Source organism: Ascaphus truei, chromosome 15 (assembly GCF_040206685.1).
Source record: "Ascaphus truei isolate aAscTru1 chromosome 15, aAscTru1.hap1, whole genome shotgun sequence".
In the NCBI taxonomy this organism is placed as follows: Eukaryota; Metazoa; Chordata; class Amphibia; order Anura; family Ascaphidae; genus Ascaphus; species Ascaphus truei.
This window is the reverse complement of record NC_134497.1, coordinates 22178672-22196459: the sequence shown is the minus strand read 5'-3', so window position 1 is coordinate 22196459 and position 17788 is coordinate 22178672. Positions and strand designations below refer to the sequence as shown.

The window sequence follows — 17788 nt, the reverse complement described above, 5'->3', positions numbered from 1 at the left end:
TCAGGGGAGGAACGGCTCCTTTGAGATATTTAATAATCGAAGAGGAAAATGAAAAATAAATTGCATTGGGTACGACGCCGTTTATTGCCAATGCCAGATCTCGTTAGTAAGGAGCCCCCGCCTTGGGAGTTGTGGGTTTGCTGCATTAAGTGCTTGTGCTGCGCTCTGCTTTACAATCAAAGTTAAGAGCCTGTTTTTTTTGGGGTAAGGGGGTGAGGTGCCGGAAAGGGGGGACGACAGGTCTAGTGGAATAATATACACACAGGCCGGTTTCGTTTGTTGGAATGAAAAGAATGAAGAACTCCAAAAAAAAAAAAAACGCATCTGCCTTCCCCCCTCCCCCCACCCCCCCATTCTGGCCTAACCAAAGGCTTAAAAATGAAAAACATCCCCCACCCCGCTGCTACAGACACACCACCATATGAACTCATACAGGGGGGTTTAGGTAGAATTTACTGGTGGAACCCCCCTCCCCCCCAGGGGATCTGAGGGAAGAGTTAGAAATATCCATGGGAGAGAAAACTCACAAGCCACGATTTGTGAAGCAACAAGGTTCTAATTGGTACGGTTCAAAGTCTCTTTTGAACCCGAATAGTCCTGGTCTCTCTCAGGTGCCGGGGGCTCGCTTGTATCTTTACAGTTGTGGTCATTGGGGGAGGGCTGCTCCTGGTCCATGCTCTCTGTAGGGGGCACTGTTTCCGGCTCGGGGGTCTGGGAGTCCCCCTTTGCCTTCTTCCTCTTTCGCCGTTGGGGGTCGAGGCCGCCCCCCTCCGATAAGCGGTTGGACTGGACCCCTGGTATTGCCATGCCAATGCCAGGCGACAGAAACATCGAGGAGTACAGCAGGCTTGGGGACATGCCGGGGATGAGGAAGGGGTTGAAAGCTATTGGGCCGCTGGTAGTCATTGTAGGGTCCGACTGCTCGGGAAAGGAGCCAGTTCCGGGTTTGTCTGAAGGTGCCGAATCTTGTTGAGGTTCTTGGCTGGCGTCTTTGTCCTCCGTGGCTTTCTCTGTGTGCGAGGCGCCACCTTTTTTTGTGCTTCCCAAAGACGGCACGGACGATGAGATGGAAGTGTTTATGAGACCCCCGACGCCAAACATCTGGTGCATGCCACCCATGCCGGGGAGCATCATGGGTAACATGCTTAAGGTGTTCTTCATGTCCTCGTTGGAGGACACGGCTGTGAATCCCGCAGGGAACCCCACTAACCCCGCCAACGGGATCCCCTGCATGTTCCTCATGTTCTGCAGCCCCATTATATCCATCCCAGCGATCAGACCGTTCATGAAAAGGGGGCCCATGCCCGCAGGGGAATCGGAGCCCATCGTTCCCGGCGCCTTCATCAGCTCGCTCCGGGGTCGCCTTCCTCTCCGCCTGGGCCCCGCGTCGCGCAAGACGGGCTCGGTTAACACGCGGCTGAACTTGCTTTCTGGGAGGAATCCCTGAAAGGAAACAAAACAAGAGACAAAGTAGATGCTCGTGAGCGTTCATCACAATGTGGAGAGCACTTCCAATGGCGGCTACGCAACGAACACTTTATTGCTGGCATCATCAATGATCAATACCAGTGGTACCAGTGGAATGGGATGTTTGGCTGTGACCAAAACGCCGCTGGCAAGAGTCATTGCCACAGGGCAGTTTACCGCGGGACCTTTCGCCGCGATGTCCACTTCTGCCCCAGACCCAACATGCCAGATCTGCCTCTCCGACAACAATGTCCCGACCGCTCGCTCCGACAACGGCATGTTGAAATGTCTCACACGGGACCGCTACACTGCCTAGACAGGCCGCTCCGACACGCCATCTTTAAATGTCCTGCGTCGGAGCGGATTGTCGAGACAGTGTAGCGGCCCCGCGCGGGACTTTTAAACATGCAGTTGTCGAAGCGAGAGGTCAGGACACGCAGACATGGCTTGTAGGGACGGGCGCGTGCCGGTCGGACGCGGGAATGGACATTGCGTCAGCGAATATATCCCAGCGGTTGAACTCCTGTGGCCAAACGTCCTAGACCAGACTCCAGAACCAGCTCCATTGTGCGGCTAATATCTTTCCTTATAAAACACAGCATTTCTGCTGGCTTTCATACTGCTACTTTATGGCCACCCCAGTCATCAAGTCCTGATTAGCAACTTAACGATGGCGTCTCCATTGGGGCAGTTCTCCCTTGCTTTTTTTTTTAATAGGATGTCTGCTTCACCTCAAGGTTTTTCCCCGTTTGCTGATTTTTAAACTGGGTTTATTGCCGGAAAACGAGCCCAAAATCAAAGTTAACATGGTTGCCAAGTCTCGTGCCACTTGGTGACATCCCGGGACATCACAGAGACGTATCAGTGGAGCTCAGCATAAAACACTTTTCTCCGATACGTCTCTGAAGTCGGCATGGAAAACAGCTGCGTGTTATCTGCTGAGGTGGAGCAAGCAGCCGAGGTTGCCACGTGGACACTTTACAGCAGGCTTTGGGCCTTACTGAATACAAATACAACTCTAATACAAAAACCGCTCTAAAAAATAAAGTAAATTAAGGTTGATAAATCGAAATTATAGGTATTTTGGGGGGTGAACTGCTAGTGAAAACTATTATTTTTGTCCTGTGTAAAATAAAGGAAAGTGGTAACCTATGCAATCTATATATGTATACGGTGATCTATACATGTATACGGTGACGTATGTATACGGTGATCTATGTATACAGTGATATATACATGTATACAGTGATCTATACATGTATACAGTGATCGCTTTCTGTCTCTGTGTATCTTGGGATTGATAAATGTGCAGGCCCCACCTCCCACCGATGTAAATCTGCACCCGCTCGTCTCATCAGCCACTGCCACCCGGAGGGGACGTAGTGCATGCAGGGGAGTCAGACATAGCTAAATTATATACCCCCCTATACGTGGCGGGTTCATGCGGCATCCTTCCACTTTTAGCAGCTGACCCCTAACGCAGCACCACTGCGCATACAGCACATACACATTAACACAGCACATACATATACAGGTATACACACACTCTACTGTAATGTTATAAAACGCCGTGTACATGGTTGGTACTATATAAATAAAATGATACATAAATAATACACATACAGACACATGGATACAGTGAAACACACGCACAGACAAACATATATAATGGATACACACAGGTACACACTGTTCTATAATGCTGACACTATAGACCTGTGCTGTGCCCATATGGGTGCTGAATAAAATTAATGAGAGGCCCGGTGCAGACGCTGAAAATGTTAGTTGACTCGCGGCTGCAATGTATATATGCCCCGTTAACGTCACGATTACCCCCTCACCCCCCCCAATAACATCGCGGGTACATCCCCCCCCCCGGTAACATCACTACCTCCTCCCCTAATAACGCCATGGTTACGTCCGATAACGTCACGGTTACCTCCCCCCGTGATATCACGGTTACACCCACACCCGATAACGTCACTGTTACCGCCCCCCTGATAACGTCACGGTTACATCCGCCCTCGAGATCACGGTTACACCTCACTTGATAACGTCACTGTTACCGCTCCCCTGATAACGTCACGGTTACATCCGCCCTCGAGATCACGGTTACACTTCACTTGATAACGTCACTGTTACCTTCCCGATAACGTCACGGTTACCCTCCCCACGATAACGTCATGGTTATACCCCCCTCATATAACGTCACGGTTACCTTCCCCCTGATAACGTCACTGTTACCTCCCCCTGATAATGTCATGGTTACCCTCCCCACGAAAACGTCATGGTTATACCCCCCCCCCCCCATATAACGTCACGGTTACCTTCCCCCAGATAACGTCATGGTTATACCCCCCCAGATAACGTCACGGTTACCTCCCCCCCTGATAACGTCACTGTTACATCTCCCCCAGATAACGTCATGGTTATACCCCCCCATATAACGTCACAGTTACCCTCCCCACGATAACGTCATGGTTATACCCCCCCATATAACGTCACAGTTACCCTCCCCCAGATAACGTCATGGTTATGCCCCACCCATATAACGTCACGGTTACCTTCCCCCAGATAACGTCACGGTTATACCCCCCCATATAACGTCATGGTTATAACCCCCCCATATAACGTCACGGTTACCTTCCCCCAGATAACGTCATGGTTATAACCCCCCCCATATAACGTCACGGTTACCTTCCCCCAGATAACGTTATGGTTATAACCCCCCCCCCATATAATGTCACGGTTACCTTCCCCCAGATAACGTCACGGTTAAATCCCCCTAGATAACGTCACGGTTAAATCCCCCCAGATAACGTCACGGTTACCTTTCCCCAGATAACGTCACGGTTACCTTCCCCCTGATAACGGCACTGTTACCTCCCCCTGATAACGTCATGGTTACCCTCCCCACGATAACGTCATGGTTATACCCCCCCCCCCATATAACGTCACGGTTACCTTCCCCCAGATAACGTCATGGTTATACCCCCCCCTGATAACGTCACTGTTACATCTCCCCCAGATAACGTCATGGTTATACCCCCCAATATAACGTCACAGTTACCCTCCCCACGATAACGTCATGGTTATACCCCCCCATATAACGTCACAGTTACCCTCCCCACGATAACATCATGGTTATACCCCCCATATAACGTCACAGTTACCCTCCCCACGATAACGTCATGTTATACCCCCCCATATAACGTCATAGTTACCCTCCCCACGATAACGTCATGGTTATACCCCCCCATATAACGTCACAGTTACCCTCCCCACGATAACGTCATGGTTATACCCCCCCATATAACGCCACGGTTACCCTCCCCACGATAACATCATGGTTATACCCCCCCATATAACGTCACCGTTACCCTCTCCACGATAACGTCATGGTTATACCCCCCCATATAACGTCACAGTTACCCTCCCCACGATAACGTCATGGTTATACCCCCCCATATAACGTCACAGTTACCCTCCCCACGATAACGTCATGGTTATACCCCCCCATATAACGTCACAGTTACCCTCCCCACGATAACGTCATGGTTATACCCCACCCATATAACGTCACGGTTACCTTCCCCCAGATAACGTCACGGTTAAATCCCCCCAGATAACGTCACGGTTAAATCCCCACAGATAACGTCACGGTTACCTTCCCCCAGATAACGTCATGGTTATACCCCCCCCCCATATAACGTCACGGTTACCTTCCCCCAGATAACGTCATGGTTATACCCCCCCCAGATAACGTCACGGTTACCTCCCTCCTGATAACGTCACTGTTACATCTCCCCCAGATAACGTCATGGTTATACCCCCCCATATAACGTCACAGTTACCCTCCCCACGATAACGTCATGGTTATACCCCCCCATATAACGTCACAGTTACCCTCCCCACGATAACATCATGGTTATACCCCCCCATATAACGTCACAGTTACCCTCCCCACGATAACGTCATGGTTATACCCCCCCATATAACGTCATGGTTATACCCCCCCATATAACGCCACGGTTACCCTCCCCACGATAACATCATGGTTATACCCCCCCATATAACGTCACAGTTATCCTCCCCACGATAACGTCATGGTTATACCCCCCATATCACGTCACAGTTACCCTCCCCACGATAACGTCATGGTTATACCCCCCCATATAACGTCATGGTTATACCCCCCCATATAACGCCACGGTTACCCTCCCCACAATAACATCATGGTTATACCCCCCCATATAACGTCACAGTTATCCTCCCCACGATAACGTCATGGTTATACCCCCCCATATAACGTCACAGTTACCCTCCCCACGATAACGTCATGGTTATACCCCCCCATGTAACGTCACAGTTACCTTCCCCACGATAACGTCATGGTTATACCCCCCCATGTAACGTCACAGTTACCCTCCCCACGATAACGTCATGGTTATGCCCCACCCATATAACGTCACGGTTACCTTCCCCCAGATAACGTCACGGTTACATCCAACCCCCGATAACGTCACGGTTACACCCCCCCCCCCCGATAATGTAAGGGTTACATCCCCACCGATAACGTCAAAGTTACATCCCCTCCGATAACGCCATGGTTACCCCTCCGATAACGCCACGGTTACCCCTCCGATAACGCCACAGTTACCCCCCCCCCGATAACGTCACGGTTACCTCTCCCCCCGATAACGCCACGGTTACCCCTCCGATAACGCCACTGTTACCTCCCTCGCCCCCCGATAACGTCACGGTTACCTCTCCCCCCGATAACGTCACTGTTACACCCCTCCGATAACATCACGGTTACTACACTCCTCCCACCCCCCAATAACGTCATGGTTTCCTCCCCCCAGATAACGTCACGGTTACATCAACCCGATAACGTCACAGTTACATTCCCTCCAATAACGTCACGGTTACATTCCCTCCGATAACGTCACGGTTACATTCCCTCCGATAACGTCACGGTTACATTCCCTCCGATAACGTCACAGTCACCCCCCCCCCTCGATAACGTCACGGTTACACCCCTCCGATATCGTCACGGTTACATCCCCGATAACGTCACTGTTACATCCCTCCTGATAACGTCACTGTTACATCTCCCCCAGATAACGTCATGGTTATACCCCCCCATATAACGTCACAGTTACCCTCCCCACGATAACGTCATGGTTATACCCCCCCATATAACGTCACAGTTACCCTCCCCACGATAACATCATGGTTATACCCCCCCATATAACGTCACAGTTACCCTCCCCACGATAACGTCATGGTTATACCCCCCCATATAACGTCATGGTTATACCCCCCCATATAACGCCACGGTTACCCTCCCCACGATAACATCATGGTTATACCCCCCCATATAACGTCACAGTTATCCTCCCCACGATAACGTCATGGTTATACCCCCCATATCACGTCACAGTTACCCTCCCCACGATAACGTCATGGTTATACCCCCCCATATAACGTCATGGTTATACCCCCCCATATAACGCCACGGTTACCCTCCCCACGATAACATCATGGTTATACCCCCCCATATAACGTCACAGTTATCCTCCCCACGATAACGTCATGGTTATACCCCCCCATATAACGTCACAGTTACCCTCCCCACGATAACGTCATGGTTATACCCCCCCATGTAACGTCACAGTTACCTTCCCCACGATAACGTCATGGTTATACCCCCCCATGTAACGTCACAGTTACCCTCCCCACGATAACGTCATGGTTATGCCCCACCCATATAACGTCACGGTTACCTTCCCCCAGATAACGTCACGGTTACATCCAACCCCCGATAACGTCACGGTTACACCCCCCCCCCCCGATAATGTAAGGGTTACATCCCCACCGATAACGTCAAAGTTACATCCCCTCCGATAACGCCATGGTTACCCCTCCGATAACGCCACGGTTACCCCTCCGATAACGCCACAGTTACCCCCCCCCCCGATAACGTCACGGTTACCTCTCCCCCCGATAACGCCACGGTTACCCCTCCGATAACGCCACTGTTACCTCCCTCGCCCCCCGATAACGTCACGGTTACCTCTCCCCCCGATAACGTCACTGTTACACCCCTCCGATAACATCACGGTTACTACACTCCTCCCACCCCCCAATAACGTCATGGTTTCCTCCCCCCAGATAACGTCACGGTTACATCAACCCGATAACGTCACAGTTACATTCCCTCCAATAACGTCACGGTTACATTCCCTCCGATAACGTCACGGTTACATTCCCTCCGATAACGTCACGGTTACATTCCCTCCGATAACGTCACGGTTACATTCCCTCCGATAACGTCACGGTTACATTCCCTCCGATAACGTCACAGTCACCCCCCCCCTCGATAACGTCACGGTTACACCCCTCCGATATCGTCACGGTTACATCCCCGATAACGTCACTGTTACATCCCTCCGATAGCGTCACGGTTACATCCCCCCAGATAACGTCACGGTTACATCAACTCCGATAACGTCACGGTTACATCCCCTCCGATAACGTCACGGTTACATCCCCCCCCGATAACGTCACGGTTACATCCCCTCCGATAACGTCACGGTTACATCCCCCTCCGATAGCGTCACGGTTACATCCCTTCCGATAACGTCACGGTTACATCCCCTCCGATAACGTCACGGTTACATCCCCTCCGATAACGTCACGGTTACATCCCCCCAGATAACGTCACGGTTACATCAACTCCGATAACGTCACGGTTACATCCCCTCCGATAACGTCACGGTTACATCCCCCCTCCGATAACGTCACGGTTACATCCCCTCCGATAACGTCACGGTTACATCCCCTCCGATAGCGTCACGGTTACATCCCTCCGATAGCGTCACGGTTACATCCCCCTGATAACGTCACGGTTACATCCCCCCAGATAACGTCACGGTTACATCCCCTCCGATAGCGTCACGGTTACATCCCCCCAGATAACGTCACGGTTACATCCCCTCCGATAACGTCACGGTTACATCCCCCTGATAACGTCACGGTTACATCTTCCCCCCTCCCCCGATAACGTCACGGTTACATCCCCCCCATAACGTCACGGTTACATCCCCTCCGATAGCGTCACGGTTACGTCCCTTCCGATAACGTCACGGTTACATCCCCTCCGATAACGTCACGGTTACATCCCCTCCGATAACGTCACGGTTACATCCCCCCCTGATAACGTCACGGTTACATCCCCTCCGATAGCGTCACGGTTACATTCCCTCCGATAACGTCACAGTCCCCCCCCCCCTCGATAACGTCACGGTTACACCCCTCCGATATCGTCACGGTTACATCCCCGATAACGTCATGGTTACACCCCTCACCCCCATCGATAACGTCACTGTTACATCCCTCCGATAACGTCACGGTTACATCCCCTCCGATAGCGTCACGGTTACACCCCCATCGATAACGTCACTGTTACATCCCTCCGATAACGTCACGGTTACATCCCCTCCGATAGCGTCACGGTTACATCCCTCCGATAACGTCACGGTTACATCCCTTCCGATAACGTCACGGTTACATCCCCTCCGATAACGTCACGGTTACATCCCTCCGATAACGTCACGGTTACATCCCCCTGATAACGTCACGGTTACATCCCCTCCGATAACGTCACGGTTACATCCCTTCCGATAACGTCACGGTTACATCCCCTCCGATAACGTCACGGTTACATCCCCTCCGATAGCGTCACTGTTACATCCCCCCAGATAACGTCACGGTTACATCCCCTCCGATAGCGTCACGGTTACATCCCCCCAGATAACGTCACGGTTACATCCCCCCAGATAACGTCACGGTTACATCCCCCCAGATAACGTCACGGTTACATCCCCTCCGATAGCGTCACGGTTACATCCCCCCTCCGATAACGTCACGGTTACATCCCCCTGATAACGTCACGGTTACATCCCCCTGATAACGTCACGGTTACATCCCCTCCGATAACGTCACGGTTACATCCCCCTCCGATAACGTCACGGTTACATCCCCTCCGATAGCGTCACGGTTACATCCCCTCCGATAACGTCACAGTTACATCCCCCTGATAACGTCACGGTTACATCCCCCCCATAACGTCACGGTTACATCCCCTCCGATAGCGTCACGGTTACATCCCCTCCGATAGCGTCACGGTTACATCCCCCCCATAACGTCACGGTTACATCCCCCTCCGATAACGTCACGGTTACATCCCTTCCGATAACGTCACGGTTACATCCCTCCGATAGCGTCACGGTTACATCCCCTCCGATAACGTCACGGTTACATCCCCTCCGATAGCGTCACGGTTACATCCCCTCCGATAACGTCACGGTTACATCCCCCTGATAACGTCACGGTTACATCCCCCCCATAACGTCACGGTTACATCCCCTCCGATAGCGTCACGGTTACATCCCCTCCGATAGCGTCACGGTTACATCCCCCCCATAACGTCACGGTTACATCCCCCTCCGATAACGTCACGGTTACATCCCTTCCGATAACGTCACGGTTACATCCCTCCGATAGCGTCACGGTTACATCCCCTCCGATAACGTCACGGTTACATCCCCTCCGATAACGTCACGGTTACATCCCCCTGATAACGTCACGGTTACATCCCCCCCATAACGTCACGGTTACATCCCCTCCGATAGCGTCACGGTTACATCCCCTCCGATAGCGTCACGGTTACATCCCCCCCATAACGTCACGGTTACATCCCCTCCGATAACGTCACGGTTACATCCCCCCCATAACGTCACGGTTACATCCCTTCCGATAACGTCACGGTTACATCCCCTCCGATAACATCCCCTCCGATAACGTCACGGTTACATCCCCCCCTGATAACGTCACGGTTACATCCCCCCCTGATAACGTCACGGTTACATCCCCCCCTCCGATAACGTCACGGTTACATCCCCCCCTGATAACGTCACGGTTACATCCCCTCCGATAGCGTCACGGTTACATCCCCCCCATAACGTCACGGTTACGTCCCTTCCGATAACATCACGGTTACATCCCCCTGATAACGTCACGGTTACATCCCTTCCGATAACGTCACGGTTACATCCCCTCCGATAGCGTCACGGTTACATCCCTTCCGATAACGTCACGGTTACATCCCCTCCGATAACGTCACGGTTACATCCCCCCCTGATAACGTCACGGTTACATCCCCCCAGATAACGTCACGGTTACATCCCCTCCGATAACGTCACGGTTACATCCCCCTGATAACGTCACGGTTACATCTTCCCCCCTCCCCCGATAACGTCACGGTTACATCCCCCCCATAACGTCACGGTTACATCCCCTCCGATAGCGTCACGGTTACATCCCCTCCGATAACGTCACGGTTACATCCCCTCCGATAACGTCACGGTTACATCCCCCCCCTCGATAACGTCACGGTTACACCCCTCCGATATCGTCACGGTTACATCCCCGATAACGTCATGGTTACACCCCTCACCCCCATCGATAACGTCACTGTTACATCCCTCCGATAACGTCACGGTTACATCCCCTCCGATAGCGTCACGGTTACACCCCCATCGATAACGTCACGGTTACATCCCCTCCGATAACGTCACGGTTACATCCCCTCCGATAGCGTCACGGTTACATCCCTCCGATAACGTCACGGTTACATCCCTTCCGATAACGTCACGGTTACATCCCCTCCGATAACGTCACGGTTACATCCCTCCGATAACGTCACGGTTACATCCCCCTGATAACGTCACGGTTACATCCCCTCCGATAACGTCACGGTTACATCCCTCCGATAACGTCACGGTTACATCCCTTCCGATAGCGTCACGGTTACATCCCCCCCGATAACGTCACGGTTACATCCCCTCCGATAACGTCACGGTTACATCCCTTCCGATAACGTCACGGTTACATCCCCTCCGATAACGTCACGGTTACATCCCCTCCGATAGCGTCACTGTTACATCCCCCCAGATAACGTCACGGTTACATCCCCTCCGATAGCGTCACGGTTACATCCCCCCAGATAACGTCACGGTTACATCCCCCCAGATAACGTCACGGTTACATCCCCCCAGATAACGTCACGGTTACATCCCCTCCGATAGCGTCACGGTTACATCCCCCTGATAACGTCACGGTTACATCCCCCTGATAACGTCACGGTTACATCCCCTCCGATAACGTCACGGTTACATCCCCCTCCGATAGCGTCACGGTTACATCCCCTCCGATAACGTCACGGTTACATCCCTCCGATAGCGTCACGGTTACATCCCCTCCGATAACGTCACGGTTACATCCCCTCCGATAACGTCACGGTTACATCCCCCTGATAACGTCACGGTTACATCCCCCCCATAACGTCACGGTTACATCCCCTCCGATAGCGTCACGGTTACATCCCCTCCGATAGCGTCACGGTTACATCCCCCCCATAACGTCACGGTTACATCCCCTCCGATAACGTCACGGTTACATCCCCCCCATAACGTCACGGTTACATCCCTTCCGATAACGTCACTGTTACATCCCCTCCGATAACATCCCCTCCGATAACGTCACGGTTACATCCCCCCCTGATAACGTCACGGTTACATCCCCCCCTGATAACGTCACGGTTACATCCCCCCCTCCGATAACGTCACGGTTACATCCCCCCCTGATAACGTCACGGTTACATCCCCTCCGATAGCGTCACGGTTACATCCCCCCCATAACGTCACGGTTACGTCCCTTCCGATAACATCACGGTTACATCCCCCTGATAACGTCACGGTTACATCCCTTCCGATAACGTCACGGTTACATCCCCTCCGATAGCGTCACGGTTACATCCCCCCCGATAACGTCACGGTTACATCCCTTCCGATAACGTCACGGTTACATCCCCTCCGATAGCGTCACGGTTACATCCCTTCCGATAACGTCACGGTTACATCCCCCCCGATAACGTCACGGTTACATTCTCTCCGATAACGTCACGGTTACATCCCCCTGATAGCGTCACGGTTACATCCCCCCCCATAACGTCACGGTTACATCCCCCCCCGATAACGTCACGGTTACATCCCCCCCCGATAACGTCACGGTTACATTCCCTCCGATAACGTCACGGTTACATCCCCCCCCGATAACGTCACGGTTACATCCCCCTGATAACGTCACGGTTACATCCCCCTGATAACGTCACGGTTACATCCCCCCCCGATAACGTCACGGTTACATTCCCTCCGATAACGTCACGGTTACATCCCCCAGATAACGTCACGGTTACATCCCCCTGATAACATCACGGTTACATCCCCCTGATAACGTCACGGTTACATCCCCCTGATAACGTCACGGTTACATCCCCCCCCGATAACGTCACGGTTACATTCCCTCCGATAACGTCATGGTTACATCCCCCTGATAACGTCACGGTTACATCCCCCTGATAACGTCACGGTTACATCCCCTCCGATAGCGTCACGGTTACATCCCCCCTGATAACGTCACGGTTACATCCCCCTGATAACGTCACGGTTACATCCCCCTGATAACGTCACGGTTACATTCCCTCCGATAACGTCACGGTTACATCCCCCCAGATAACGTCACGGTTACATTCCCCCCGATAACGTCACGGTTACATCCCCCTGATAACGTCACGGTTACATCCCCCCCCGATAACGTCACGGTTACATTCCCCCCGATAACGTCACGGTTACATCCCCCCGATAACGTCACGGTTACATCCCCCTGATAACGTCACGGTTACATTCCCTCCGATAACGTCACGGTTACATCCCCCCCCCGATAACGTCACGGTTACATTCCCCCCGATAACGTCACGGTTACATCCCCCTGATAACGTCACGGTTACATCCCCCCCCCCCCGATAACGTCACGGTTACATCCCCCCCGATAACGTCACGGTTACATCCCCCCCGATAACGTCACGGTTACATTCCCTCCGATAACGTCACGGTTACATTCCCTCCGATAACGTCACGGTTACATCCCCCTGATAGCGTCACGGTTACATCCCCCTGATAACGTCACGGTTACATCCCCTCCGATAACGTCACGGTTACATCCCCCCAGATAACGTCACGGTTACATCCCCCCCCCCGATAACGTCACGGTTACATTCCCTCCGATAACGTCACGGTTACATCCCCCCCGATAACGTCACGGTTACATCCCCCCAGATAACGTCACGGTTACATTCCCCCCGATAACGTCACGGTTACATTCCCTCCGATAACGTCACGGTTACATCCCCCCAGATAACGTCACGGTTACATCCCCCCCGATAACGTCACGGTTACATCCCCTCCGATAGCGTCACGGTTACATCCCTCCGATAACGTCACGGTTACATCCCCCTGATAACGTCACGGTTACATCCCCCTGATAACGTCACGGTTACATCCCCCCCGATAACGTCACGGTTACATTCCCCTGATAACGTCACGGTTACATCCCCCAGATAACGTCACGGTTACATTCCCCCTGATAACGTCACGGTTACATCCCCCCCGATAACGTCACGGTTACATTCCCCTGATAACGTCACGGTTACATCCCCCAGATAACGTCACGGTTACATTCCCCCTGATAACGTCACGGTTACATTCCCCCTGATAACGTCACGGTTACATCCCCCCCGATAACGTCACGGTTACATCCCCCCGATAACGTCACGGTTACATTCCCTCCGATAACGTCACGGTTACATCCCTCCGATAACGTCACGGTTACATCCCTCCGATAACGTCACGGTTACATTCCCTCCGATAACGTCACGGTTACATCCCTCCGATAACGTCACGGTTACATCCCTCCGATAACGTCACGGTTACATCCCCCCCGATAACGTCACGGTTACATTCCCTCCGATAACGTCACGGTTACATCCCTCCGATAACGTCACGGTTACATCCCTCCGATAACGTCACGGTTACATTCCCTCCGATAACGTCACGGTTACATCCCCCAGATAACGTCACGGTTACATCCCCCTGATAACGTCACGGTTACATCCCCCCCGATAACGTCACGGTTACATTCCCTCCGATAACGTCACGGTTACATCCCCTCCGATAACGTCACGGTTACATCCCCTCCGATAACTTCACGGTTACATTCCCTCCGATAACGTCACGGTTACATCCCCCAGATAACGTCACGGTTACATCCCCCTGATAACGTCACGGTTACATCCCCCCCCGATAACGTCACGGTTACATTCCCTCCGATAACGTCACGGTTACATCCCCCCCGATAACGTCACGGTTACATCCCCCCAGATAACGTCACGGTTACATTCCCCCCGATAACGTCACGGTTACATTCCCTCCGATAACGTCACGGTTACATCCCCCCAGATAACGTCACGGTTACATCCCCCCCGATAACGTCACGGTTACATCCCCCCAGATAACGTCACGGTTACATCCCTCCGATAACGTCACGGTTACATCCCCCTGATAACGTCACGGTTACATCCCCCCCGATAACGTCACGGTTACATCCCCCAGATAACGTCACGGTTACATTCCCCCTGATAACGTCACGGTTACATCCCCCCCCGATAACGTCACGGTTACATTCCCCTGATAACGTCACGGTTACATCCCCCAGATAACGTCACGGTTACATTCCCCCTGATAACGTCACGGTTACATTCCCCCTGATAACGTCACGGTTACATTCCCCCTGATAACGTCACGGTTACATCCCCCCCGATAACGTCACGGTTACATCCCCCCGATAACGTCACGGTTACATTCCCTCCGATAACGTCACGGTTACATCCCTCCGATAACGTCACGGTTACATTCCCTCCGATAACGTCACGGTTACATCCCTCCGATAACGTCACGGTTACATCCCTCCGATAACGTCACGGTTACATCCCCCCCGATAACGTCACGGTTACATTCCCTCCGATAACGTCACGGTTACATCCCTCCGATAACGTCACGGTTACATCCCTCCGATAACGTCACGGTTACATTCCCTCCGATAACGTCACGGTTACATCCCCCAGATAACGTCACGGTTACATCCCCCTGATAACGTCACGGTTACATCCCCCCCGATAACGTCACGGTTACATTCCCTCCGATAACGTCACGGTTACATCCCCTCCGATAACGTCACGGTTACATCCCCTCCGATAACTTCACGGTTACATTCCCTCCGATAACGTCACGGTTACATCCCCCAGATAACGTCACGGTTACATCCCCCTGATAACGTCACGGTTACATCCCCCCCGATAACGTCACGGTTACATTCCCTCCGATAACGTCACGGTTACATCCCTCCGATAACTTCACGGTTACATTTCCTCCGATAACTTCACGGTTACATTCCCTCCGATAACGTCACGGTTACATCCCCCCCCGATAACGTCACGGTTACATTCCCCTGATAACGTCACGGTTACATCCCCCAGATAACGTCACGGTTACATTCCCCCTGATAACGTCACGGTTACATTCCCCCTGATAACGTCACGGTTACATCCCCCCCGATAACGTCACGGTTACATCCCCCCCGATAACGTCACGGTTACATTCCCTCCGATAACGTCACGGTTACATCCCCCCGATAACGTCACGGTTACATCCCCCTGATAACGTCACGGTTACATCCCCCCCGATAACGTCACGGTTACATCCCCCTGATAACGTCACGGTTACATCCCCCTGATAACGTCACGGTTACATCCCCCCCGATAACGTCACGGTTACATCCCCCCCGATAACGTCACGGTTACATCCCCCGATGGTTAACAGCCTTTTATAATGTGATACAGAAGGCTCTGCAGGACTTACGGAGAGCCTAACAATGTCTGCCCAGTCTGATGCAACAGCATACTCCGAGTTTGCATCCAGCCACATTGGCAATTCCTTCAGTGCTGGGGCCATTCCTCCTCCCAACTACAAAGACACATTAATACAGAAACACAGAGACACACACATTGACCGCAGTGACGGCCCACAGCTCACCCTAGATTTAGAAGGACTATATCCCAAATGGGTTTACTGTGTTAAAGCAGCAGTTCAAGCAAATGTTTTTTTTATTATTATAATAAATCAGTTCTGTTCTATGAGAAAATACTTGCAGCATTTAAAGAATTGAAAAAAAAATGTTTTAAAGACATTTTTAATGTTTCTAATGTAGGAAGCATTTCCAAAGTCACATCCCCTTCCCCTTCTGATAGGCTCTGGCTCTTGAGCCCCGCCCTCTCTTTAGCAGTGAACCAATTGTATCTAGTAACTGCCCAGTCAATCATATTCCAGGAACTACATTGCCCACAATGCTGTGCAAGAACTGAATTAAATAACCCTGAGCAAAGCGATTGGTTACAGGTGAACGGATCGATCTGCAGTTTAGCGAATCACTTGTCAGTGTGCAGATTGTATTGATGCACATATTAAATGGGGGGAATATTATTATTATTATTTTTTTTAACGGCAGCTTAAAGCTAACCTTTGTTGCCTCTGCTGGGAGGCTGTTATGTGGATCTACTACTGTGCATTCATTAAAGTACTTCAGCATGTTTCCACTGAGCTTCCCACCTTCTAGCTTCAGATCAGGACTTCTTTTTCTTGCGATATACTCTTATGAAAAATGCACCTCTGTGATACTCTTAGATGGGCAATACCCCCTAGGACCAAAGTGAACCAATGCAACAGACATGGTTAAGGGGACTGTCCCTCCTAGGGCCACAGTGTACAAATGGCAGTGACATGGTTAAGGGGACTGTCCCTCCTAGTGCTACAGTGTACTAATGGCTGTGACATGGTTAAGGGGTCAGTCCCTCCTAGGGGCACCGTGTACTAATGGCAGTGACATGGTTACGGGGTCAGTCCCTCCTAGGGCCACAGTGTACTAATGGCAGTATGTATGTCTTTATTTATATAGCGCCATTAGTGTACATAGCGCTTCACAGTAGTAATACATGTGGTAATCAAATAAATAACAGATAATATAAATAACAGATCATGGGAATAAGTGCTTTAGACATAAAAGTAACATTTCGGAAGAGGAGTCCCTGCCCCGAGGAGCTTACAGTCTAATTGGTAGGTAGGGAGAACGTACAGAGACAGTAGGAGGGAGTTCTGGTAAGTGCGTCTGCAGGGGGCCAAGCTTTATGTATCGTGTTTAGAATATCCACAGTGCTATTCACTGTCAGTCCCTCCTAGGGCCACAGTGTACTAATGGCAGTGACATGGTTAAGGGGTCAGTCCCTCCTAGGAGCAAAGTGTACTAA

At 51.7% G+C, this 17788-nt stretch overlaps 1 protein-coding gene across 5 annotated transcripts in view; it reads right to left on the bottom strand.

The window, feature by feature from the left end:
• Positions 1-432: 432 nt before the first annotated feature.
• The window catches only part of CHD6 (chromodomain helicase DNA binding protein 6), a 189724-nt gene continuing 172368 nt past the window's right edge, over positions 433-17788 (bottom strand). For 3 of the 5 annotated variants that reach the window (XM_075571929.1, XM_075571932.1, XM_075571930.1), the window contains 2 exons: positions 16347-16451; positions 433-1443 (listed from right to left, as the gene is read on the bottom strand). In XM_075571929.1, coding sequence (XP_075428044.1) covers positions 556-1443; positions 16347-16451 — 993 coding nt within the window. In that variant the 3' untranslated portion in view covers positions 433-555. The remainder of the gene's footprint in view (positions 1444-16346; positions 16452-17788) is intronic. The other 2 variants (XM_075571933.1, XM_075571934.1) reach the window with 1 other exon arrangement.